At 37.3% G+C, this 24,606-nt stretch overlaps 4 protein-coding genes across 7 annotated transcripts in view; 2 read left to right on the top strand and 2 right to left on the bottom strand.

The window, feature by feature from the left end:
* Positions 1–182: 182 nt before the first annotated feature.
* LOC124631517 (mediator of RNA polymerase II transcription subunit 19) lies at positions 183–2,428 on the bottom strand. Its single transcript, XM_047165952.1, has 3 exons — positions 2,126–2,428; positions 1,674–2,045; positions 183–1,326 (listed from the first exon to the last, which is right to left on the bottom strand). The coding sequence occupies exons 1-3, from the start codon at positions 2,304–2,306 to the stop codon at positions 1,166–1,168; spliced, it is 714 nt and encodes a 237-aa protein (XP_047021908.1). The 5' UTR covers positions 2,307–2,428; the 3' UTR covers positions 183–1,165.
* Positions 2,429–3,094: 666 nt separating this feature from the next.
* Positions 3,095–9,100, top strand: LOC124631117. Its single transcript, XM_047165301.1, has 2 exons — positions 3,095–3,434; positions 3,557–9,100. The coding sequence occupies exons 1-2, from the start codon at positions 3,384–3,386 to the stop codon at positions 8,822–8,824; spliced, it is 5,319 nt and encodes a 1,772-aa protein (XP_047021257.1). The 5' UTR covers positions 3,095–3,383; the 3' UTR covers positions 8,825–9,100.
* A 6,535-nt stretch (positions 9,101–15,635) lies between these two features.
* The window catches only part of LOC124631118 (thioredoxin reductase 1, mitochondrial), an 18,061-nt gene continuing 9,090 nt past the window's right edge, over positions 15,636–24,606 (top strand). The window contains exons 1-3 of one of the 4 annotated variants that reach the window (XM_047165304.1): positions 15,636–15,726; positions 15,868–15,942; positions 19,533–19,753. In XM_047165304.1, the coding sequence (XP_047021260.1) occupies positions 15,906–15,942; positions 19,533–19,753 (258 nt within the window). In that variant the 5' untranslated portion in view covers positions 15,636–15,726; positions 15,868–15,905. Of the gene's footprint in view, positions 15,727–15,867; positions 15,943–17,724; positions 17,912–18,090; positions 18,274–18,727; positions 18,791–19,532; positions 19,754–24,606 lie in introns of those variants that run through there. The other 3 variants (XM_047165303.1, XM_047165305.1, XM_047165302.1) reach the window with 3 other exon arrangements.
* On the bottom strand, positions 16,123–18,072 carry LOC124631120 (C-factor). Its single transcript, XM_047165308.1, has 5 exons — positions 17,941–18,072; positions 17,284–17,335; positions 17,020–17,210; positions 16,714–16,863; positions 16,123–16,398 (listed from the first exon to the last, which is right to left on the bottom strand). The coding sequence occupies exons 1-5, from the start codon at positions 18,055–18,057 to the stop codon at positions 16,174–16,176; spliced, it is 735 nt and encodes a 244-aa protein (XP_047021264.1). The 5' UTR covers positions 18,058–18,072; the 3' UTR covers positions 16,123–16,173.

The following is a 24,606-nucleotide window of genomic DNA, read 5'->3' as shown; positions in this document are numbered from 1 at the left end:
TAATGTATTACATTCTAACCAAACTTTGTTTGAACTATATAATAAAGTGACTGCAACAATTATTCAGATGTTTGGGACCTTGGAGCGATCCACTACTTAATATCACATATCTAAGTGTAGTAAAAATACTGGACATGGGTAAATGGATTTAAACAACAACTGCAATAAATAAAACAGCATGATAACATTCTATCAAATTTATTACGTCTATGAGAGTGGTAGGTACTTCTTAAACATAAAATAAAACAAAATGATGTATGATATGAATATTTACAATGGCTTTTCTGAAAATATGGAAACAATTCTAAGAAAATGGTAAAATAAGAAAATCTTCATTACTGTATTATGTTTATTAATTATAACTTAATTCCATAAGAGTCAAGCCCAAAGAGATGACGGGAGTTATCTTAAGCTAACATACATCACTAATGTTATTCCTATGAACACAGTACACTCCTTTCATACAATTTATCCTTCCAAACATTAATTTGCTAGAGTTCGTTCCAATGATAATGGCGGTTCAGAATATCGTATATCGGCTTCAGCGAGCGGCGGAGATGCTCCAAAGGAAGCCAAGCAGCCATAGGTTTGGCGAACTCTATCTATAACAAGATTTAGACCAGCTAACTCAAGCCATAAAGAAAATAATAATTAAGATAATTCGTAATCAAATATTGTTTTTGAAAACTACAGAATACTGAAATATAAACTATGGTTAATTGCAAAACAATTATCATTTGTTCAATTAATTGTAAAACAATTATCGTTTGTAGCTTTCTATTTTATTTGACATATACATTAACAGTTCAGTTCTTATCTTTCTTGTTGATAAACAATCTTCCATCTGTTCCCAATGACACCTTTATTTGTAGTTAATTCTATAACTAATACTACACAGAGTGATGGCTGCCTGAAAATTTGAAAAAGGAGTAAAGACTATGATAGATGAGACTCATGTGGTAAATGTTACGCTGAATGTGAATAATAAAAAAATCTACATACAATACATTATATACAGTAATTGCAGCCTTGTCACCAGAAACACCTTAGTCAACATTGAGATAAATCCTTTTTGGTTGCAGCCCATACTTGAGTGTAACTGCTAAGACTATATGGCGTCTCTTTGGGCTCAATAGCTTCAACTTACACACTAAAGTACAATAGCTTAAGGTATTGGGTGCTGGCTCGGAGTGAGACCGCCGTGCTCAGGACTATGTTTCTGCTTTTTTCTCTTCTTCTCCTTTTTCCGTTTCTTACGTTCCTTGTCATCATCGTGCCGTTTCTGTTTTTTGTGTTTCTTCTCATATGTGTCTGGGTTGGAGGAGTCTGTTGATGATACAAATAATAGTCAAGTTTAAGCATCACAACCTTAAGTAATGTGATATGCAAGATTTATTATGTAATACCAAGACCAAAACATTAACAAGGTATGGTCTGTGGGTATCTTTAGGGGTATGTTATGAGTTTGGTTCCATTTACTAAGAAATAAAAGATTTATTGTGAACAGGTAACATTCATATCAAATCCTAAGTTTAATAAGATTTTACTTATTTCATTAATGGATTGAGTCGTTTCAAGATTATACCTGTTACACAAATGAAGAAGTTATAAAATATAAGCATGTACATATAAATATTGCTGCAGAATAGTGTTACCAGAACAGAATAGTGTACCTTGAAGTGGTGTCTCTTGTCCTGGGGGCACCCCATCCTTATGCTTATGTTTCTTGTGTTTGGTCTTGTGTCGCTTTGGTGGGGTGGCACTTACATACCGGTACTGTTCAGGTAATGGCCCTGGATGGAGCCGGAACCCAGCTAGTTGAGCACTTGTTAGTGGTAGTAATTCTTTACCACCTATAGGCCTTTTAGCTATCACCGACCCTAAAGTACTATTATCCTCTTGTCCAGGCCCATCAAGGATTCCAGGGAGATTTGGCAGGAAGGAAGATAGTGATTCTTTAAGTTTTTTGCCATTAAATTTACTATACGAGTGCTCAAGTCCATAATAAGCCATTAAATTAGTTGCTCCTGTGAGTTCACATTCTCCTGTAAATATTATAGTCTATAATGTATTGCTTGTAAATAAATAATTACACCAGTTTTTTGTGCGTCGTAGCTAGACCTACCTGGAGGTTCTTTCATCAAATAGAATGGTCCACTATGCACTATAGACGGGTTCTTGCCGAGTGAGATGGTAGTTTTGAGAGTTCCAGAGGAATCCTGACGAGAAACCACTGGTGACCTCGCTCCTCGCGGCGAGGACTTCGGAGAATATGGTTCTACTTTTCTAAACTGATCAGACATCATCTTGCATCTGCATTGTCTACATAACAAACCAAAAGAAAAGAAAATCTCACTAAAGAAAACGATAAAAACTTAACACCCTCACTTCGAACGAAGAGCTTCTTGACAAATTTGCAAAAAAAAACTTGTAGGTTGGGAAATTGTAGACGAAGTATCTACTCTTTTAGTCGATTATATACTTGTCTAAATTAAAGCATTTATAGATTTACGTGTAAATGGATAAATACCTTATCATGAAAATAGATTCATAATAATAACTTTCAGTATTGAAATATTTATTTAATATTAATTTTGCGTCACTTGACAATAATGCCATTAAAAAAACTGTACCTGGATAAAAAAGACAAAGGAATAATCATTTTATGGCAATCATTTATTTTATATTGCATAATACACACTATACATTCAGTCAGTTTGTTTAGTTTTACGAGAATTTTCTACCATAGTTACATTTTCAATAATTAAGTCCTTTTGAAATAATCGACTAAAAATCTTTTAGTTTTTAGTACAAATAGAATGAGCATCACTAGTAAGTGAAAGGTTTATGTGAAATTCGGATACACGTACACAATGCGATTGATTGTGCAATGCAAACGAACACACATCCAATGATTTTGTTATATTAACGTTTTTTTTAATAAACTCAGGCAAGTAGTGTAAAAAGCATTGTGAAGTAATTATTTTTCCATTAAATAGTTTTTCTTCTGTCTATGGTTAAAAACCACGTGTTCATGATTAGCGCCATGCTTGGTCAAAGAAGTTTAAAAAAAATAAAATTTAAGAAGTAAAAAAAATAGTCTATGGTTCATGAATTAGCTTCTCGTAATACGCTACGATTTTCGATAATGTGTTTGGAAATAAACAGTATATCGGGTTAATTTGGTTTTGTTTGTGTTTAATTGTGCAATTTAAAACCTGAAAAATGTTTGTGAACTGTGATTTGAGTGGTACAAATAAAGAACAACGCTTTTGATATCACTATTCCTCGCTGTGCGGAGTGACGCCATTTTACGGGAATGATCAGCCCGCGGCTGCCTCATACTAAGCCTGATGTAAGGATTGCTCTGTTCAAACGGATGCATGGAAACAAATCTTTATTCTTGCACTCGTGCTGGACGGACGAATTCCGAGGTACAGATTGTATATTTATATTATTGTTGATACGATGATAATTCAAATCATGTTTCGATTTCCTCTTGTTTGAGCGTCTTTTGTTTCCTAGTAGTCAAAAGCACGTGTTTGTATTTTTCCAGAAAACTATGGAAGATGGTAATATTGTCAATACGAAAGACGATAAAAACACATCAGCGTCATTGACAAACTTATACGGCGATCGGCCAGCGAAATTAACCGCAAATGGGCACGAATTCGCTGGCGAGCCGTCCAGTCCGCCTGACGAGCCGTACGAGCAGTGCCGGCAGCCCGCCGACACTTCCAACGACGACAAGTTCAAAAAACGTATCAACCCTCTTAGAATACATCTTGGCAAAAGACCTTTTGTCGATAACTCTCTTCCGTACTATAACGCCTGCAAGAAAAGAAAGCCTTCATCAAATAAACCTTGTGATAGCAGCACACCTACACACTCAGCCCCCCGAGTGCCCAAACTTATTCCTAAGAATTTAGATCGTAGTCAATTTCACAATGTATCATCACAAGCAGAGAGTGATGCAATCAATGAACGAGACAAACCAGTGCCTCGGCTTGTGCCTAAAAGCCAGCTGTTACAGTTCAAAAAGGGTAAAGCAGAAAAGGGAGCCCAGTTGAAAGAATATGCACAGAGCTTGGGTCTTCAACCGATGGTGAAGTTTAAGTGTCGGAAGTGCTGTTCCATGTCATTTAAAACCTTAGCCATGTTGAAAGAACACCAGTTAGTGTGTCGAGCACAAGCAAAAGAGCCTGCGCTAAGCCCTGAGGCAGCACCTTGTCCCGAACCTAATACCAGTGGACCATCAAGAGTTACGAGAAAAGTTTATTTGTGCTCAGCTTGTGGAACGTATTATGAGAACTGGAATCTCTTTCTTCACATGAGAGAAGTACACAACAGACATATTTGCCTATTTTGTTTGGGTATGTTTTCAAAAGCTGAGAAGTTATCATCTCATCTCACAAATAAACACAATGTTAAAGAGTTTAGCTATGAAAGTAAAGAAGAGTTCTTCAATGTCTACAGTGGTACTTTGTATTTAATGTGCTGTGCATGTGATGAAATATGCAGTGAACAAGATGATTTTTTCAACCATGATTGTAATAATGTTAAGCCGAAACCTGTGCCTGTTCTTATTAGCAAGAATGCAGTCAAAACAAATAGCATAAAGAATGCTAAAAATGTCAATGAAGTTTCAAGTAACGGGCCCACAAGTATAGCAAAAGAACCAACAAAACCTGTATTTGATCGGAAAGACAATTGTGATGGTAAACTAGAGACAGTCACATCTCAAACACATAAGACTGCAGCTATTATACCTGATACAAATACTAGTGAACCAGTTGTTAGTGATACAAGCATCAGCTCTGATAGTTCAATTACAACTAGCAAGGACAACACAGTTGATTCAGGAATGGAACTTGAGAGTTCTGATACAAAGCCAGTCTCAAGTCCAGTGCAGCAAACAGCTTTCAGTCCTGACAGAAGTAAACCAACAATTCCGAACGGTGATGAGAGCTTTGAACATTCTGATGAAAGTGATTCAGTTTCTGATGAAGTTAATGAACCAATCAAGGAACCATCACCAACTAAGCAGCAAGAAAATGTTTGTGCTCCTGTAGAGAAAGAAAAGGAATGTGGTATCAAGTTAAAATTAAGTTTGAACAATGCAAATTCACCTGTCATCATTAATTCTACTGTAGACCCCACAATCGGACAGCAAAAAGTTCAAAAGCCACCTACACGTGTGAGAAGACCACCAAAACGATATGAAAAAGATGCACATCTTGACCTTTCAGGACCCCCTAAAACACCATCAATTAAAATGACAATATGTGACAGAGCAGACAGTCCATTTGTAAAAACAACAATTTTTGAAAATAATAAAGAGACAACACTGAAAACTCTTTTAAATAACAATCTTGAAACTGCTTCTAAACCACCTGAAATCAAATTAGAAAACACTGTGAAAACTACAATTTATGATAATAAATTAGAAGATATTAACACTCTCAATAGAGTACCCAAATTAACAGTGAGGGTCCCCAAGGAACTTTTGGATAAAGATTCATCAAGTGATTACTCTTCTGATAGTGATGTAAGTGATAAACTGACAGTTGATGAAAATACCACCATACAAGAAGAAGAAGAAGTTAAAACTAAAGCTGAGTCACCAACTGAACATCCACTAATTGAACCCTTGACACCACCGGCAGAGGTGAAGGTAGAAGAATCTTTGCAACCAGATGAGGACATCCAGGTGAAAGATGAAAATGAAGATGTTAAGCCAGAACCCAAACCTGAACCAGAAATGGAATTAGAGCAACCTGCTGAGCCAACAGTGGAAGAACCTACTATACCTGTCACAGAATTATCTCTAGATAAGCCACTTGATAAGTATCCACTGAAAGATCTATTGAAAGTGTTTTTATCATCCACTGTTCACAGTTGCATATATTGCAATCATGTGCGCAAGATTGCAGTCAATTGTGAGCAGCTAGCTTTACACATGGTGGCACAGCACCGCTTTGCAGCTACTGTGGACAGCATCACAGCGGAGGAGCTAATGCCTGAAACTATTACTGCTAAACTGAAGACAGGTGCCTCAGAACTCAATTTGGTTTACATAAACTTGGATTCCTATGACAGTGTAGATAAGTGTGATGATGTTCAATATGACTATATGTTTGAGTGTTTTCAGTGTTATTTCAAAACTGCTATCCATAAAGATCTCTACTTACATAATCGTAAAATGCATCAAAAAACTATATTACTGTGTGTAATGTGTAAATCTAATTTTTATAGTTATAGTGAATTAATATGTCATTTATGCCCTGGAACATATGATTCTGAATATGAGATTAAGTTTAGATGCTGCTTGTGCAATGTAGATGCTATTCCATCACCATTTAGACTGATGGTACACCTACGAAAAATTCATCATACCTGTGATGTCTGTCTGGAACTTTGTCACAATCAAGCTCGCCTCTCAAATCATGTTTGGAAACATAAGCTGCACCACTTATGTTATCGGTGTGGCATTGCATATAGAAATAAACCTGACATAACCAATCACTTGTTTTGGAAACATGGCACTGAAAGTGTGCTGTGTAAGAAATGTTTACAGAAAAAGTGGCCCCATGTCTATCACTTCTGTACACCTCCTGCTATATTTGTATGTGAAGAATGTAGTTTGCAATTTACAAGAGCAGTTTACTTAAAAGTTCATAAAAGATTTCACTCTAATGAGTTTCCCCATATTTGTACAGAAGAAGGCTGTACTGAGAAGTTTGTTTCCAAAAAACTCCTTAACAGACATTTAGATGAACATAGAAAGAAATTAATAATTGAAGATTTGAATGAAGTTAAGCCTACTGTGCCAATTGAAGTATTACAAGAAACGTCTAAAGAACCTGTACCTATTATTGATTTGGATGATATAAAACCGAAGGAGGAAGCTGGAACTTCCGAGCCAAAAGCTGAGTCTGGAACTGAGCAGCTAACCAAAAAAGAAAAGAAAAAGAAATTAAAGGATAAGGACGCCCTATTACTCGATGTAAATTTACCGGCACTAAACCTTTCAGAAAGTGATAGTAGTGATGAATCAGATAGCGGTATTCCGCCAACTATTAAAGATGAGAAAATAGAAGAAAAGATAAAGGAAGAAGATGGTCCTAAAGTAGAGTCCGCGGAATTAAATCGGACAGATGATAATACAGTGACTCAAAAGATAGAGGAGAAAACAGAGACCCTTGACGAGAAGCCAAATGAGCAGCAGGTGCTGGATATATGGGATAACTTCAAAAAATATCAAGCAAAAGTTGAAAAGACAAAAGAAAAAACGCCTCCACTTGTACCAATTAGAAAACATGTCTGTGAATCTGATCACGATTATTGTTTGGTGCCGACTGACATGAATGGCGATGAAGATTTGTTCAACAGTAGTGATACTAAAAAGAAAAATAAAAAATCTCCCAAGAAACAACGTGGAGATTTATCATCAACTAGTAGCAGCAGCAGCGATTCCGATTCCAGCTGCTCTTGTGGTTCTAACTGCAGTTGTTCATCTAGCAGTGGTTCATCTTCATCCAGCTCCTCGGATTCAGATTCGTCAGACGACTCTGGAAATGAAAAAGAAAAGAAAAAGACCAGACGTCTTAAAAAGGTGTTACCCAACAGGAGATGCAGCACAGGTTCTAATGTTGATGTGATGGGAGTATCCGAAACACCTATATTGATTCCTGAAAAAACGGAACCTCCAATTGCGGAAACAGATCTCGACACTGATGAAAGTGAAACAGATGAAGAGTTTTATGATGAGCACCCGCAACGAATAGGTAACAAGTTATACGAAGAAAAACGTAATCAGTTGATGAATCTCTCTTCTGTGGCGCCTTCAGACGCGGGTTCAATATCTGGCGAGCCTAGTAGACCTACTACACCTTTAAAGGAGGAAGAGAAAGAGGAAAAAGAACCCAAGGAGGAGCCTGAAGTAAAAGTGAAATCAGCTAGTAAAAAGAAGAGCAAAAAGAAAAAGAAATCCAAGAATTCCAAAAAGCATGGGCCCATAAAAATTAACATTCCTAAAGACATCATATCAAAATCTGAAGTAGAGACACCAGCGCCTCTAATTCCTAATAAGATAACAATATCTTTACAATCCAATACAGTACAAATCCCAGAAGCACCGAAACCTAGCCCAATCGTGGCAGAAGTAAGCTCATCTGCATCTTCGGCCGAAAACAAACGAGCATCTAAAAGGAGACGAGTCCCTAATAAGTTCTATGGGTACTCTAGTGACGAAGAAGCGCCACAGCCTCACACTCCAGTCGCTGCATTAAAACCGCAACAACCTCCGAAACTGGAGTGGAGGAAAGAAGATTTGCCTTCACCAGTGACTCACAAGGCGAAGAAAGAAGTACCATCTACTGTGATTTCGAGCAGACTTTACAATTACACAGACCCCATTAGGTTGACAGCCCCTATTCCTGACCCCGAGCCGCCGCGTATCTTAATGAATTCGGAATCTATGGAGTCGAGTGACTCTGATTCGAGTGAGGAAGGGAACTTAGAAATATATCAGCCTACCGGTCAGAGTTCCGTGCCGCCACCACCCACATATTTGAATTCGGGGACCTCCAGCTTGCCGTACGCGTTCCAGAGGCCTGCCGTGCGGGAAGCACGCGAAGGCGAGAGTGTATACTGCTACTGTCGATGTCCGTACGATGAGGTGTCCGAGATGATCGCGTGCGACGCTGAAGGCTGTCCCATCGAATGGTTCCATTTCGAGTGTGTCGGTATCATGGTACCGCCTAAAGGCAAATGGTACTGCCCCGAATGTAGGAAAAATCAAAGTTTCTCAGGTTACAGATAATTCTAATTAAATTGTAAGTGTATATAACATTGCTGTATTGTTATTATATCTGTATATAACTTATTGACGATTGTAGATAATTAGGCTTTACCTGTATATCTTTGTAGGTAGTTTCTGTAAGTTTTAGGTTATTAGGTCTGAAAAAATGTATCATTGTTATAAAAAGTACACGTTATGCTTGATACCGGCTGTGCAGCCACTTCTGTAACCTGGCAAATTGTTAATGACATTAACCTACTGCAGCAGCGGAAATATAAATCCGATTTTTGATACCAATTCAAGCAGTTTAATTTTATTTTCCTTTAGATTATAGAATAGATTATACTACAAAACCCGTTTTGAACCAAAGAAGTTGAATATCACTTGTATAAATTCACAATCAATAAAAAAAATCATCGTTACGGAAAATGCTAGTCGCTGCGCTGCGTAGAAACCATTTATAGGTAGGTATCACCGAAGGACAGAGGTGTAGGTGGGGTATGTATGGCCTAGGCTACAAGCTACAAGCGTGTATCGTAGCCGTACCTACGTGTACCTTTGGAATTTATTTATAATTAAAATTACAAAAAATAATACTATGACAGTTCTTTATTGAATATTGGGAAAGAAAAGTGCTGGGATAATTAACAGTAGAAGACTCGTGACAACGTCTCTACGAGAAAAGCCGATCTAATTTTATTAATCTTAAGTACCTCATGTGCTGGTGTATGTATAACGATGGTATCATAAGTTTATTACCTACCCGTTAAAAAATCAAAGACTCCACGAAGCCAGCACAGGAACGATGAGACTTCAGCAGGCGGCATGCAATAGCCGCGTGCGACTATAGGGACAGACATGTCAGTTTTTTTTGGTAACGATAAAAACTTTTATGTTCTACCTTATTATTTAATCACAAATCTATGGGTTTGGTGTTGTCATAACGACAGTGATGAGTTAAAACCAGCGTTGTATCACCTGGCCCATAAAAATTGCAGCAACATTAGTACTAAAATTGCAATAAAAATGGATCTATCCCATCTTTGTCCCCATAAGGAGCAGTGCAGCAAGTTTGGTAAGATTTACGTGTATTTTCAATGCCTCATACATAATTAGTATAAATGTAGGTACCTACATAGGTAATGCTATATCAACGAATTAAATTAACCCCTAAGTATCAGAGTTATCCCTTATTTAATGTGGCTCTCATATTTTACATGTAAGTATCAAAATTGTCGTGGTCTTTCCAATATAATGAAGTTTTAGGATGTATATTGGAGGTATCTATGTAGGTGTGCAAGCTAGAATGCTTTAGACTCTGGCACTTAATTAATTGAAGCCTATAGCTGTGGCCATAGCAATAGAAAAGACTAGCGTTGTTATAGGCACCTATTCAACTGATACCTAGTATTGGCATGAAATAATGAACTAAATGCATTTTTGTTTTATGTACTCGTTCGTGTAAAGGTGGATTTGTGTTCATGGGTTAGTATGTCAAGTGAATTAATGTAGTATACCTACTGCGTATCTATGACGTAGCTTAGTATTTTAGATAAAATATTGGAAAAACGAAAGTCGAAACTCAAAAGTTAATATAGGTACCGAAGTAGGTACCTAGGTTGGTACTTGGTACCTATGTAGGTACATATAATATACCTACCTACCTAGTTTTAAAATTAGATAATAGTAATAAACAGCTCCATAGGTATGCATGTTCAAAATTGAGTCATCTTTAAAGGTAAATTACTTAAGTACCTAGTCGTAGATAAAATATGTACCTACCTACTGGTACTATGTATCTACTTATCTCATTTAGGTAAGATAGAACAGGGGCCCGATTCTCCTAAGTTAATAATGTCAAAATCGAATCGCAATATGATCGCAATAGCAGTTTTAACCATATCGGGCATTCTGCTACTAATATAAGACCAATCGTATTCGATTGACATTTGATTGGTTTGCGATTGGTCTGTTATTTTGGTGATTTTGGTCTATACGGTAGTTTGCTGTACAATCATTTTGCAATCGTAAATCATTTGCAGACAAAATGATACATTATTGAATGACAGAAAAGGATAAAATCGTTTATTTCAAAGAAAAAATAGCGGAATGCCACATACGCTTCAATCGTAATCGAGTCGGGATTGGATCTCAGTCGAATCGAGTCGAACGTGAATCGTATGTAGCTTAAGTAAAATTAGGAGAATCGAGCCCCTGGTCACAGATTACTATAATAGTTGTTTGATTTAACAAAATTCGTCTAAAGCTTTCTTCAACTTCTTCGTCCTGCCCTCTTCCCAAGCGTAATTTGGGATTGGTGCGATGTTTATCGTTTCAATTCCTCTCTGCCGGCCATCATACTAACTTCCGCTCCCTTTTTATTCATGTCTCTTTCAGGCAATTAATCCATATTTTGCTTGGTCTATCTCTGCCTCCGTATTCACCCACATTTATAATTAACACACTCATTGTGGCACGTGTTTCATACCTTCCAGACCACTAAAAGTCAGTCATAGTGCCTTTTTGTATGTTCGTTCATCGTCTATTTTAACGTGTTTATTTCTGCTCAAAGTTTTCATTTCTGGCTACTTTTCAGTACTCTTTTTCAATATTCAATGCCCAAGTTCCGATTCATACCAGTTCTAATTTGGCTTGGACTTAGGTGCCTGGGGCCCGATTCTCCTAATTTTACTTAAGCAACATACGATTCACGTTCGACTCGATTCGACTGAGATCCAATCCCGACTCGATTACGATTGAAGCGTATGTGGCATTCCGCTATTTTTTCTTTGAAATAAACGTTTTTATCCTTTTCTGTCATTCAATAATGAATAATTTTGTCTGCAAATGATTTACGATTGCAAAATGATTGTACAGCAAACTACCGTATAGACCAAAATCACCAAAATAGCAGACCAATCAAATGTCAATCGAATACGATTGGTCTTTTATTAGTAGCAGAATGCCCGATATGGTTAAAACTGCTATTGCGATCATATTGCGATTCGATTTCTATTCGATTTTGATATTATTAACTTAAGAGAATCGGGCCCTTCTTTTAAGAGAGAAATATTTCAACTTATTTCTTCAATTAGGGTTGGAACAGTGTGTAGGTAAAGCCTATCCCAGACTAGTGTAATTAGGTACCTCTTTATCGCCTCAGAGTGCTGATTCCGAGTTTTGTGTGCGTTCGCAACTCGATACGTTATTATAAGTCTATTGAAATAAAGAGTCGTATGCTACGTCACATGATTTAGATTCTACAATGGTCATTTGTTTTGCCGGTTAATAATGCTTACACTCGCAAAAGTGAGCTGAAGTGTTATACGACCAAGTACCGATGACAGTCTTTATTAAATAAACAATTCTACGATAAGTGCTACGTGATTCAATGGTATGATAATCTTCACATCGAAAAAATTTACTTGCAAAACTCGCACTAGGCACTCTGTTCGATACCTACATTCCTCTTGCTGTCGAGATTTACCTATATCAAACAAACTTACATGGTGAACTTTCAATTTTCGAGTAGGTACCTCCTAAGGTACGTACTTATTTAAAAACTTACCAGTCCAAATATTTTGTGTCGTTTTATTTTATGAACAGTTTGCTGTAAATAGGTCGCTTATCAAATAGCATTGGTTTATTTGATATTATCGCTCGCTGGCTAATGGTGTTGTATTTCCTTATTTGAAATGTCCCCAATACGACAGTAATTTGATGTGTAGTGTTGATTACCTACAGTCCCTGCCTATGGCTAATATAAAGTGATCACGTTAGACCTCATTTCATACACATATACTTACTTTGGACTTAATTAGCCGAAATTACCTGAAAGAGGGAGACCCACTAATATTCCGTGGTATAGACTTGTTTCATTACTGACCAGTACCTGGGTACTAGACTCAGCCCCGGATCTTCAATTTTTTTTACACGGGGCAAAATTTGCAAAATGCCGCCCCGCCTACCTACTTATGTTTATTTTCACTTTTATCATCCATATAATTTTAGCTATCAATATGTAGGCAGGCAGGGCCGTCTCTAGCTCATGTAGCGCCTGGTTGCAATCATCACCCAAGCGCCATCTATGTATTGAAGTACTTAGAGTAGTTACAAGGAATATAAATAAGAACGTTCGAATGAAGTGCACTATTTGGTAGGTAAAGGACTTCAAAAAATTTGTCCAATTCATTGTAGGCTCAAACTGTTGACGGTCTAAGTTATGAAAGTCGAGACAGAATGATGTAATTGTAAAAAGTAGCGCGAGCGAAGCGAGCGCGCAAATTTTTTAATTTGGGACACAAAAAGTTAATTAGTTTAAAACAGCGCTGTAACAAGCAGCAAGCAAACTTTTTTGTTTTTGAGGACTCCATAAATATATATTTTTTACTACATTTGACCAGTGGTGGCGTAGCATCGGGTGGCACCCGGGGCGGACTACTTATCGAGCATCCCCCACCTCCCCAAAAAAAAAACGACAGAATATAATCACGTAGTAAAAAAAAACCTACAGTGAGCCCCAGAAATGTTCGAGATGTAGGACACAAAAGATCCCAATTTAAAAAAAAAACGGTAAATGAATCCGCGAGCATAGCGAGTGCGAAATTTTTGAGTTTGTTAACACAAAAGTACCCAAACAAGTTTGAAAAAAGCACTGTACAGTGAAGAAGCCGCGAGCGTAGCGAGCGCGAAATTTTTGAGTTTTGGAACACAAAAGTACTCAAACAAGTTTGAAAAAAAAAAACCACCGGAAAGTGAGGCAGCTGCGCAAAACTTTTTGGATGTGAGATACCAAAGTCCTCCACCTCCGCTTACAAATAGCGCCTAAACAACTTAAAAATAACCACTGTAAAGTGATTTTTTTTAATTGTTACTTTTGAGGACTGTAATTTAACTCTGAATTAAGCACAAATAAAAAGAAACCGTGGCTGAAGCGAGCGACAGTTGTTTTTGCTACTTCGGTGCTTTAAATTTTTGTTAGATTGAGTACTCAAAAAGCAAGGGCAGAACAAAATAGAAATTAAGAAAGAACCGCGAGCGAAGCGAGCGGATTTTTTTTTTCTAACTTTGAGGAATTAATTTAAGTAATCAGATAAAGCAAACATATAAGAGAGGGGTGACAGTCGGACTGAGAGGGGTGACCGCCTCGATGTCTCGCGCATGCTCTGTCGTAGTTTTATTTCAAATTTGAATATAAATAAAATGAAACAGTAAATGGTAGTGAACCTATTCTTCGCAGATAAGAATGTGACTTGTCCCTTCTACCCGCGCCATCCTGGTCATGCAGATATGTGTCGACCAAGATGGCACCCCCCGAGATGTGGTACCCGGGGCGGACCGCCCCCTCCGCCCCCCGCTTACGCCGCTACTGCATTTGACTTATAAAAGTTAAGGCAGTGTGGACTTGACTTATGAAGTCATTGAGGCAACGCATGTATAATATTGCGCGAGCGAAGCGAGCGCGAAATTTTTTGAGCCCGCGACACAAAAGTACCTGATAAAGGACATTGTAAAGCAACAAGTAGCCGCGAGCGTAGCGAGCGCGAATTTTTTAAAATTATTTGTGTGAAGACTCACAAATTTAACTGGGAATTATGTACAAATAAAAAGAAAATGTGATTAGAGACTGAATCAATGACCGATGACCGAGTCAATAAAAATAATAAACAATCAGAAAAACAGCCGCGTTGTCATTTAGCCGCGAGCGTAGCGAGCAAGAATTTTTTCACTTAGTTGGAGGATGTTAAAAGTAAAAAATAATCAAAATGATCAATCAAACAAAGCGAAGGCGACTTTTTTAGAAACTTTGCTTGTCAGTATCGAAATTTCCTGGTGGTGGGGCGTCCCATGGCGCCCCTGAGACCGAGCAAGGCGCCCGGGTCAGGCGCACACCCTGCACCATAGGTTAAGATGGCGCTGTAGGTACCTAACCATTACAGTAATCTGTGATGTAGGATTTAAAATAAAAATAAATATATGCGATAAGCGTTCCTGGCTCATAGATGATCGCAAATAATTTTTAATCAGTTTTAGTTTGCTAAAACTTCGCCTCGTGAATAATAAATGTTCGTGCAGTGGTGCAGGATATCGGTCAAGTTGATATGGCCATGAAATTGCTGTACTTGTGCTATTATTTATTCCGTGGTCAAAGTTAAATAAATGATGAGTTATCCATCTATCTACTACTCTGAACCTACAACACGTTATCCATTGGTCTGTGAAGTGTGAATTTGGCAGCCGCCTGATTTTGCCGCCCCCTGAATTTGCCGCCCGGGGCACAGGCCCCGGCTTGCCCCCCCCTAGATCCGGGGCTGACTAGACTAGACCTAGATATAGACATATCCCTATAAAAAGCTAGAATATGTAGGTACCAATAATAGGAAATGTGACTCGCTCATAAAAATGACTCCACAATGTTAAAAGGCAGTTAGATATTATACCTACCTACCGATAAAATTACCTTCTTAACAAATATAGTACATACATACAGACGTAAGAAAATTTCCAAAATGACTCACACAGTGAATTTGCATTATTAATTTTGAAAATCATGTTTTGTATGGAATGTTTTTCATTTTTGCACGCTGCCCCATTCACATAACATGTTTTGTTTGCCATCCGTGACCAAGGTCTCGCTCCCCTTATGCGAGGCCATACAAAGTAACAGCTGCATGCACATGAGTGCAAAATTGCTTGATTTACTGTCTAAAAAGTGTCATGTCACTCTGTGTTTGGCTCTAGCTACCCTTACTGGCTATCTTTAAAGCAAGCTCTTGTGGTTATCTACAAGAAGAGATTTCAATCGTCTACAATATCCGGAAATACCTAATATTCTTAGTATAGGTATCTACGTTTGGGGAGCTTATTTATCCCGATAATGTTGAACTAGCAAGTTGACGTAGCAAGAAGTGCTGCCTACTTAGGTACCTCCGTATCGAATTAATTACCAAATATCGAGACCAACGAGAATAAATAATGAGAATTACAAAATTTTAGATAATCAAGTAGGTAAATTGACAACATGTGGTAGGTACATAACTTATTCGAGTTTGGCTTCATTACAGTTTCGCCCAAAGGAGCCAAGAAGGTTATACCGGATTCTATGAGCAAGGACTTGCTAAAACGCACCGGATGGGAGGGTAAGTAACAACTTCCTCTCCAAAAACTTTTTTGTTCAGTGTTCCCTCTAGCGCCTACATGAATCGTATGAGCAAACTAGCGTCCATAGAATAGGAATTAAGTATGTAGTATTTCTATTTAATAATAATATTGTTTTGCCCCTCCTTCCCAAAGCACGAGAAATAAATTAAAAGACAAGCTTAAGAAAATGGAAACGTATATTATCGTTGGCGTTGTTTAATAAACATCAATTACCACGGTAGTTCAGTGCCATCGTAATTCAAGAACTTTCCAGTGTCACTTTCAGACAGTCTTTCTATAGTCTGAAATATTCCAGTGATACTAGTCTCGACATCAAGATCTGCATTCTTGCCTCCCATGTCTGTCTTCACCCAGCCAGGGTGCATCGAGGCAACCAGAATATTATCTTTTTTTAAGTCGACACTCATCGATTTGGTTGCTGCATTCAAAGCGGCCTGAAATAAAATAGTAAGTAAAATATCTTCATGAATTTAGTGAACTGGAACTAATGACGGACTGCAAAAATGTCTCTCGTGCAGACAAAAGTAAAACAGTCATCCTCGCTTAGCCCAAGTTCGCGAGTAGTATGGAGATTGCTTAAAAGATAAAAGATACTTTATTTTGTTAAAAACATGGGTTCATAATCCCGACGACGCATAGGTACTTATAAATGAGTGGCGCTTTCATTTAATACCTTTGGCCACCTTTGGCAGAGGGGAAGATATTGCAATAGCGTGTTATTGAAAAAAAATTAATAGTGATGTGCCTACCTTGGAACATCTGTATGGGTAAAAACCTCCCTGTACGTTTTGTTCAATGGAACCGAGAATGGAACTCATATTGATGACGGCTGCACGTTGCCACCCCATGGGCTTGTCGCTGTTCGCATCCGCGGCTTGTTTCAGAACGGGAAGCAAGGACTAAAGATCAGAATGTAGGTACTGTTATAAAATTTCTTATCTACTTCTCTTTATGTACTTCGTAAAATCTTTAGAGTGTAACTAAGAATTAGATAATTCTAGATTCTTGAGTTAACATAGTTATAAACAAATTGTGTATCAAAATGAATAACAAACCTTTGTAAGCATTATTGGTGCAATCGTGTTAACGGACAAATTCTCCAGCATTTGTTCCGCCTTTACGTATGCCAATTTGGTGTACTTAGTAGTAACACCTGCATTGTTAATTAGCAGGTTTAGTCCCTGTTTGCCCACAGCTTTACTTATTTGGGAGGAAAAGTCATCAAAAGATGAGGTATCCTTGACATCTAAAAAACAGTAGCACTTTTTAGAATATGTTACTACGAAATTATTTATTAATAAAAGAGTATAATAAATTACCCAAATTCAAAATAACCACGTTTTTGTTTTCAGCCGATAGAGTTTTCAGCTCCTGAAAATTAAATAAAACGGACACAATAAGGAGAACTGGTTTTGTAACTACGTATCATACTTAAGCCTATTGAAATCATCTGAGTACTATGTCCTGTTCATTTCATTTCGGTTTTTTCATTCATCATCCTTATGTGACCCAGAACCTTACGGGGGAATGAATTGGAAGGCTGGGATATTTTTTTATGAAATTATGATAATTTTATCAAATAACTGTTTTTCGAGACAAAGGATTGCGCAGTGTAGTAGACTTGTGTCAACGTACGGGGCTTATCTTGCATTTATCTCATTTTATGATGACATCATTAATAAAGTGATACGTCATCATCACATCACTATTTTCAATGTCAGTGACGTCATCTGTCGTGGGCTGCCATAGCATAGAGCTGTCAAAAACGAGCCGCTCGCTATCTCTTTCGCACGCTTGCTTTGCTACTAAAACCACTTTACTCCTTTGCTCGAATAGTATTTGATCGCGAGACATCGTTCATTTTCTGTGCGCATTAACTTCAGTTAAAATAAGGCAAAAAGTGTGTGTAAACTGTGGAAACGAATTTAGCAGTGATGGCACCTATTGGTAAGTAATAAAAAGATTACATTACTTACCTCCGACACGGTTCGGCACGTCGCGATTATCGTCTTTGCGGCGTTCTGCTTAGTGAGATATTTCACCATCCCGAGGCCGAGGCCCCTGTTGGCACCTGTGATCAGCACGGTCTGCATTTCGTGAACTGAACTTTAGATATTACGCCTTGACATTTGTTGATACTTATCTTTTACAACCCCAAAGGTCCGGTGTGTGTATTTTCTTGTCTCTGTCACATTTACAATACGTCAAAATGACAATCCTAAGTAATTTTGTAAGGATAAATAAGTTATTAAAACCCATAATTAACGCAGACAGAGTTTTAATATTGGCACAACGAACACTCAGTTCTCGTAAGTAGTCCATGATTGTCGATGTTTTAACCTTGAAGTGCAGATAATTGTCTAACCTCACTCTTGATTGAGCAACTCATACAACCCAGTTTTTTTACGTTATTTTTTCAAAGTAACTTGAGAGTTCCTTCCTAGATTATTGCTTGTAGTCAAACACAAAATTCTTTATTAACTAGTTTCTGAAAAAAAAAGCTTCCTTGGGGTGGTGGAATTAATCCAAATGTCTAGTCATTTTCATTGCACAATGAATATTTAAATGTTAATGATGTAATAAGTAAAAGTAATAAATCTCAAAAAAGTGTTTCTATCTATTAATTTGATAAAATTGAGATATACAGTACGAGTTCTATGAGATAAAATATTGGCACAGAATTAAGAAAATGGAAATTCTCAAGAAGTAGTTTATAATTTTTTCGATATGTTACTACAGTTTAAATTTGTTTGGTGATATCAGGAGGCTGGCTGTGTTGTAGCCGTAGCACCAAGTCGGTGGCTCCTTTAGACAATACCGAGGAAGGTATGAGTACTGTATACCTTGCAGTAATATCTGTCACGCACATCTAATGGGAAGACTCTCAGTGGTTTTATATACGGGTTGCTATGACTCTATGTTTAGATTACTCAATTGTCTGCACTTTCAATGTGACTGTTAACGCTATCCACAGGGAACGGAAGTTCATCAATGGTTGCTTCAAGTCAAATACAAACAGCTTACTTGTATTCATTCTCATTGTGATAATTAGTAATACAAAAATCACTCAGTTGCAAATATGAATTTCTCAGACAGGCAATTATTTTCCTGTCATAGATATTTTCTTATAATAAAGTTTCAGATTCGGATTGATTAATTTAATTGAAAAAATCCATAATATTGACAATAGCAATTTGAGTTGTGCATACTTGGTACATAAACTTTTTAAATGAATTTTATACAAATTGCGATTACACAGCAATACTGAATTGTCATAACTTTACACTATCAAATTTAATTTATTATATTTAAACATACTATAAACAAATAATTTACATACATATTCACATTATCATACCTGCAACTGACAAAAAGTAAAAGTAACTATTGAATAATGCACATAATGCTGGTTTTGGTAAAGGGGCTTAAAATCCCATGCACTTCAAAACAATTCCCCTCATCTTAGAGGATTGAGGAGGTAGTTTCAAATACAGTGTATGGAGATAAACCGGTAAAGGCTTTAGCATAACACTTATAGCATTCTATAACAGGATTGTACTTCCTACAGATGGAAACTTTGACTATGACCTGGCGGTTATCGGCGGCGGCTCAGGAGGCCTGGCTTGCGCCAAGGAGGCTGTAAACCTAGGCGCCAAGGTAGCAGTGTTAGACTATGTGACGCCGTCTCCGCAGGGCACCAAGTGGGGCCTCGGCGGTACCTGCGTCAATGTAGGCTGTATACCCAAGAAGCTCATGCATCAGGCTGCTTTGCTGGGAGAAAGTATTCATGTAAGTTTACTTTTTAATCAAGCTGGTACCAGTAATTAAGTGGAGTACCCCAATGCACAAAATAAATATGCACAGAAGTTTACCTCATGTATGTACTTCACTTGTCGTGCCTCAACTCGGCCGTCGCGCTAGGACTGTCAACTTTGTTATGAACAATAAAGTACGCAGACGTTAATATTACTCGGTCACAAAACAAAACATGTTCGCTTTTTCGGCACTGTGTCGGGGTGGGCCGGGACGGGACGCTTACCAAACTATTGAAATAGAAGCAAATTCATTGTTTAATGTTGAATTTAAACAACCGTTCTCATGCGGGGACGTCAAGCGCACCCGCGTTCGTTTGAGACAGTTTGAGATAATGTATACGTGAGTGGTGTCTGTGTGTGTGGTTCGAGCGCATTTTGTATGTAGCTTGACTTCTGTGCATAGTTATTTTGTGCCAAATCTGCAAGTTAGATGAGATTCTTACTTTATGTTTGCATTGTCTTCATATCATTGTCTAACACGGAATTGTAACATCACATTTTTTCTCATAGGTGGTAAGTGTCCCGGCTCCCATATCCATTTCCATATGAATTTCTGCATCCTTCCTAGCCAATGACCTACAAAGCCCAGAAACTTGGATCATTTTTGGTTAGTTGTCATATTTCCTTTATTTCGTAGTTAAATACTAGTATATTGCCATTATGTTTTAAGGAAACAGTATGAATGCTATAATAAATCATATAGGTAAATAGGTACCTAATAGAGGAAAATCCTCATTGGAAGTTAATACAAATTCATATTAAATAGTGATTAATACGAGTATATATTTCTTGCAAGTCATGCAGAATATCCTATTATTCTTTAAACGGGATGATGAAATAGTTTTGTAGATAAAATGCATTCAACTGAGTTTCTGGAATGGTTCTGACGTGGATGGTCAATTGTTCATAATCAAGATACAAATATATGGGGCCATAGTAAATATAGCCACAAACATACGCCCTCTTATTATAAAACGCGGTATCAAATAAGTATCGGCTTTTGTACTACCTTTAATCCACCTTTAAGTACGACCTTGAAAAAACGTTATTACAAAACGCAGTTTATCGCAAGTCCTATTACTATCTGTAGTACAAAAGATAAACCATCGAGCCCCCTAGTTTAACTGCAGTACTTAGTCGACAAACGTCAAATTCCGACATTATTTACTTTTGAGGTTATTTGTTTTGTGATGAAAAAAACGAAAGTGGATATAAATATGTGTGATTTGGAATACTTGGATGTGTTAGAATACTATTGAGAGTGTCCGGGGACCCAACAGAATGCGTCATCGACAAAATCTCTTCAAATTACCTGACGACAATTTTCGATATAAATATCGATTTACGTTTTTCGAAATAATAGTCAATTGAATGCATGATGATAATCCAGGATGATCCTATGATGCTCAACTGGGCTCGCCATAAAGTAAGTAGCCTTTACAGTGCAAGTAGGTTGCCAAAACATCCTAATTAATTGTATAAGAGTCAAAGTTTTTATTATGGATGTTTGTTTATGTTCCACGTATAAACTACCACATAGATGTTGATGAAACTCCGAAAATATATCAGATTATCATACAGTCTATTGTTTATTTACAGATTCAAGACTATTTTGGCGTTTTGCACGCCGTATCTCTGCCAGTAATATGCAATGTTTGTAAAAGACTGGAAGCTTGCTAAAATGTAGAAAAATGCCTAGATGAGAAAGGGAACAAGATTGTGTGATGAAGAACAGTGTCCAACATGTATCAGTGCATTTGACTGTATAAATAGACATCGGAATAAAATATAATTTTCTACTTTTATGTTGTTTCAAATGTTTCATTTTCTTTTGGTAATTTAATGCACACGATATTCTGTGTGTAAGTTATTGTGCACTTAATTTTGAAGAGGTCCTAATTAGATGCACAACGTCTTATTTAATCATTTAAATCGGGATGAAAATAATCCAAATTATTTCTAACCTAAAAACAAAACATAACTCGGAAACGCGCGCTGACGTTCCGTTATACGCGCAAACTCGATAGTTGTTTAAAAGAGAATAATTGGATCATATGTATATCGTTAAAAGATACTAGAAATATAAAATTACATTTAAATAATAAAAAGTAATATTTTCAACTGCAGAGATATTTTTTTTATTATCATAGTTATTTATTTTTCATCAAAATAGACTTAACAAAATAATGTAAAAAGGAACTGCGCATAGAATTCGGAACGATTGAACGAATGATTTAAATATTTGTTGCTTATAATCTGTGGATATTATTTGAACCATAGACAAATCGAAGTACTAAACAGTCTTCTCTTAGTCTACGTTTTGTAATAAGGATGTGAAGACTATCGTAAGTACCGTAACAAACCAAGACGTCTTCAGTCGGGTTTAAACCACTACTTGCGGCAGTTTTTATAATAAGAGGGTCTGAGTCATAGAGGGGTCCTGATAATCTAACACGACAGGAGAAACATCAGGCTCAAGACGACATTTACGTGCTCTCCGATGCACTTGGTGTATCAATCCGGACTCCGGGCGGCTTTGTGAATGTTTCTGTAACCCTCAAAGCCATTTTGACCCTACTCGGGAATCGAACACTAGATCCCCTGTACAATAGTCGTGCTATGCGACTACTAGACCAACGAGATAGAATGATACCCTCGAATGATCAACACAAAAAATGACTAAAATGTTACATGTAACTCCAAACTTGTGGATTTGCGAGTCATTGTTTGGTTTGCAACAGCAACGAGTGTGCCTTATCTCGGTATCATTAGTTCATTACAATACAACGCATCGTTACGGTACTCGCATACTTAGTGCTGGATCTCACAACAGTTATGTGCGATTGTGCATTGTTCCACTGGTGGCGCCGGAATAATGTTTGAATGTAGCCTACATTTATGCTTATCTATGTTACTATTTAACGTTTGAACGACTATCCAAGTTTTGCGATGATGATGATTCGTGAATGATTCATCATTACTTTTTTCCTATTATGCTGAGGTAAGTGTACCTCAACCTCGTTACGCAGACGACCCTTGTTGGGACTAATTGCCAGACTTTCTGGGTTCTGACGACCCATAATGACTGTTAAAAATTACAAAATATCAGCTCTGACCTAGAGTATCACTGACTAGAATAGACTGAACTAGAGCCTAAGGGGATGTTTGAGGCACCGAGGAACTTGTTAAAAGACATGGATCTGATGGATCGTTACTCTCCCACCACGGAACCAAAAAATATTCAAACGGTGCATCTGTTTCTTAGACATTAGCTCCCACGAATACATAATGAACAAAGCAAAATAAATTAAGTATATTAAATCTGTAATAAGATGAATTACTGAACTGTCCGAAGATCGGAATCGGCCGCGTGCCATATCAGAAGCATCTATTATTGGATTCGGTTGGAGCAGAAATAGCTGCCGAGACCAGAGAACGATAAGTTATGATGCAAATTACAAATCCAGACGTTTTGCAGTCGCAGTTTGATTTATTTATTTTTGATATTTTTTAATCAGTAATTCAAATGTTTTCCTATTAATTGGTAATATGGTAGTATGCTAGAAGTTAATTTGACGTGTAGTAGTACAATTTGTAATTAGTTGTCTTCATATCCACAACTGGTAGGCACAGATTCCATGTAATAAACGTCAATCATAATTCTAATTCGATGAGTCATTTATTAGTATCATAACAACTACGCCATCACTTGACGTATCAATAGTTTTCCTTCCCTGCACTTTCATTCACAATTCATCAATGGTTTTACCGATTTGACTCTGTTCCTAGTATGGTAGATTTAATAGGTAAATGAGTAATGTTTAAGACCACCGTAGAACTATTTTTGATTGTTATTGGGCATACATTGAACTCTACATAAATACAGGCAACCTAAAAGTACCTACGTCAATAGGCTAAGCCCACCTTTTTACAATTCTTGAGTGTAATGATTTGTAATCTTTCGGAGCAAATACAATACATGTAATAAATAACTATGAGTTAAGGTGAACCTAATGCTTAGCTTTAATTACTGCAAGAGTTAGGGCGTTTTTGTTGCACATTAATCAAGAATTCGCCTTGAAGTGAAGCATGCGTGGCACTATGTCATGACGGGCTTGACACATAGGGCCTTATCATACTGGATTGTGAGCGTCTCCAAAACGGAGCGGGCGCGTAGCGAATGCGACGCGAACCCGCTGCGGCTGCTCAGCGAAGACGTCGCGGACGTACGGCAAATTCGCAACGTTTTCGTCGCGTGTTTGTAGCAAATTAACGTTTGTAACAAAATGGATTCAAACAATAATCGAATGGAAGAGAGCGACTACTTTGTGTTTTCTTGCAAACGAATAAAACACTGCTTTTCGCGACGAATTTGTTGCGCGCCCGTAACGTATTCGTTGCGCGTCCGTTCCGCTTTGAAGACGCTCGCAATCCGCTAGTATGATAAGGCCCATACATAGTCAAAGTTAATCATAGTGTGGTATATTTCAATCGAAAGGAAGTTTTATAGATCTTCAAATATTTAAAGAAAGAAAGGAAGATTCCTAGTGTTAAATCTATTCTGTATAAATTTTTTGCAGGTTATTTCAAACGGCATTATCCAACCAATGTATTCAATCATTATCAAATGGTTTTTATATTAACGCCAAATGGTAATTTGCTACTGAGATACATTCAAAAATTTCTTTACATGTTGCCACGATAACGCTGATCAGCATGATAAATAGGCACAAAATTAACGGAACACCTAGATTCTAAAAGCAATTTATACTGACAGTGATCCAAATGAAATTATCGTTAAATGAGTTTATTTTCATATTGACGATT

The sequence above is a fragment of the Helicoverpa zea genome, chromosome 6, assembly GCF_022581195.2.
Source record: "Helicoverpa zea isolate HzStark_Cry1AcR chromosome 6, ilHelZeax1.1, whole genome shotgun sequence".
NCBI lineage: Eukaryota > Metazoa > Arthropoda > Insecta > Lepidoptera > Noctuidae > Helicoverpa > Helicoverpa zea.
This window is presented reverse-complemented; position numbering and strand designations above follow the sequence as displayed.

Coding starts and splice junctions, on each gene's coding strand:
- LOC124631517 (XM_047165952.1), bottom strand. CDS start 2,306: ATGATGTCTGATCAGTTTAGAAAAGTAGAACCATATTCTCCGAAGTCC. Junction 2,046..2,125: donor TTTGATGAAAGAACCTCCAG/GTAGGTCTAGCT, acceptor TAATATTTACAG/GAGAATGTGAACTCACAGGA. Junction 1,327..1,673: donor ACAAGAGACACCACTTCAAG/GTACACTATTCT, acceptor TATCATCAACAG/ACTCCTCCAACCCAGACACA.
- LOC124631117 (XM_047165301.1), top strand. CDS start 3,384: ATGGAAACAAATCTTTATTCTTGCACTCGTGCTGGACGGACGAATTCC. Junction 3,435..3,556: donor CTGGACGGACGAATTCCGAG/GTACAGATTGTA, acceptor GTATTTTTCCAG/AAAACTATGGAAGATGGTAA.
- LOC124631120 (XM_047165308.1), bottom strand. CDS start 18,057: ATGCAGACCGTGCTGATCACAGGTGCCAACAGGGGCCTCGGCCTCGGG. Junction 16,864..17,019: donor CACCAATAATGCTTACAAAG/GTTTGTTATTCA, acceptor TCTGATCTTTAG/TCCTTGCTTCCCGTTCTGAA. Junction 16,399..16,713: donor ACCCATACAGATGTTCCAAG/GTAGGCACATCA, acceptor ATTTTATTTCAG/GCCGCTTTGAATGCAGCAAC.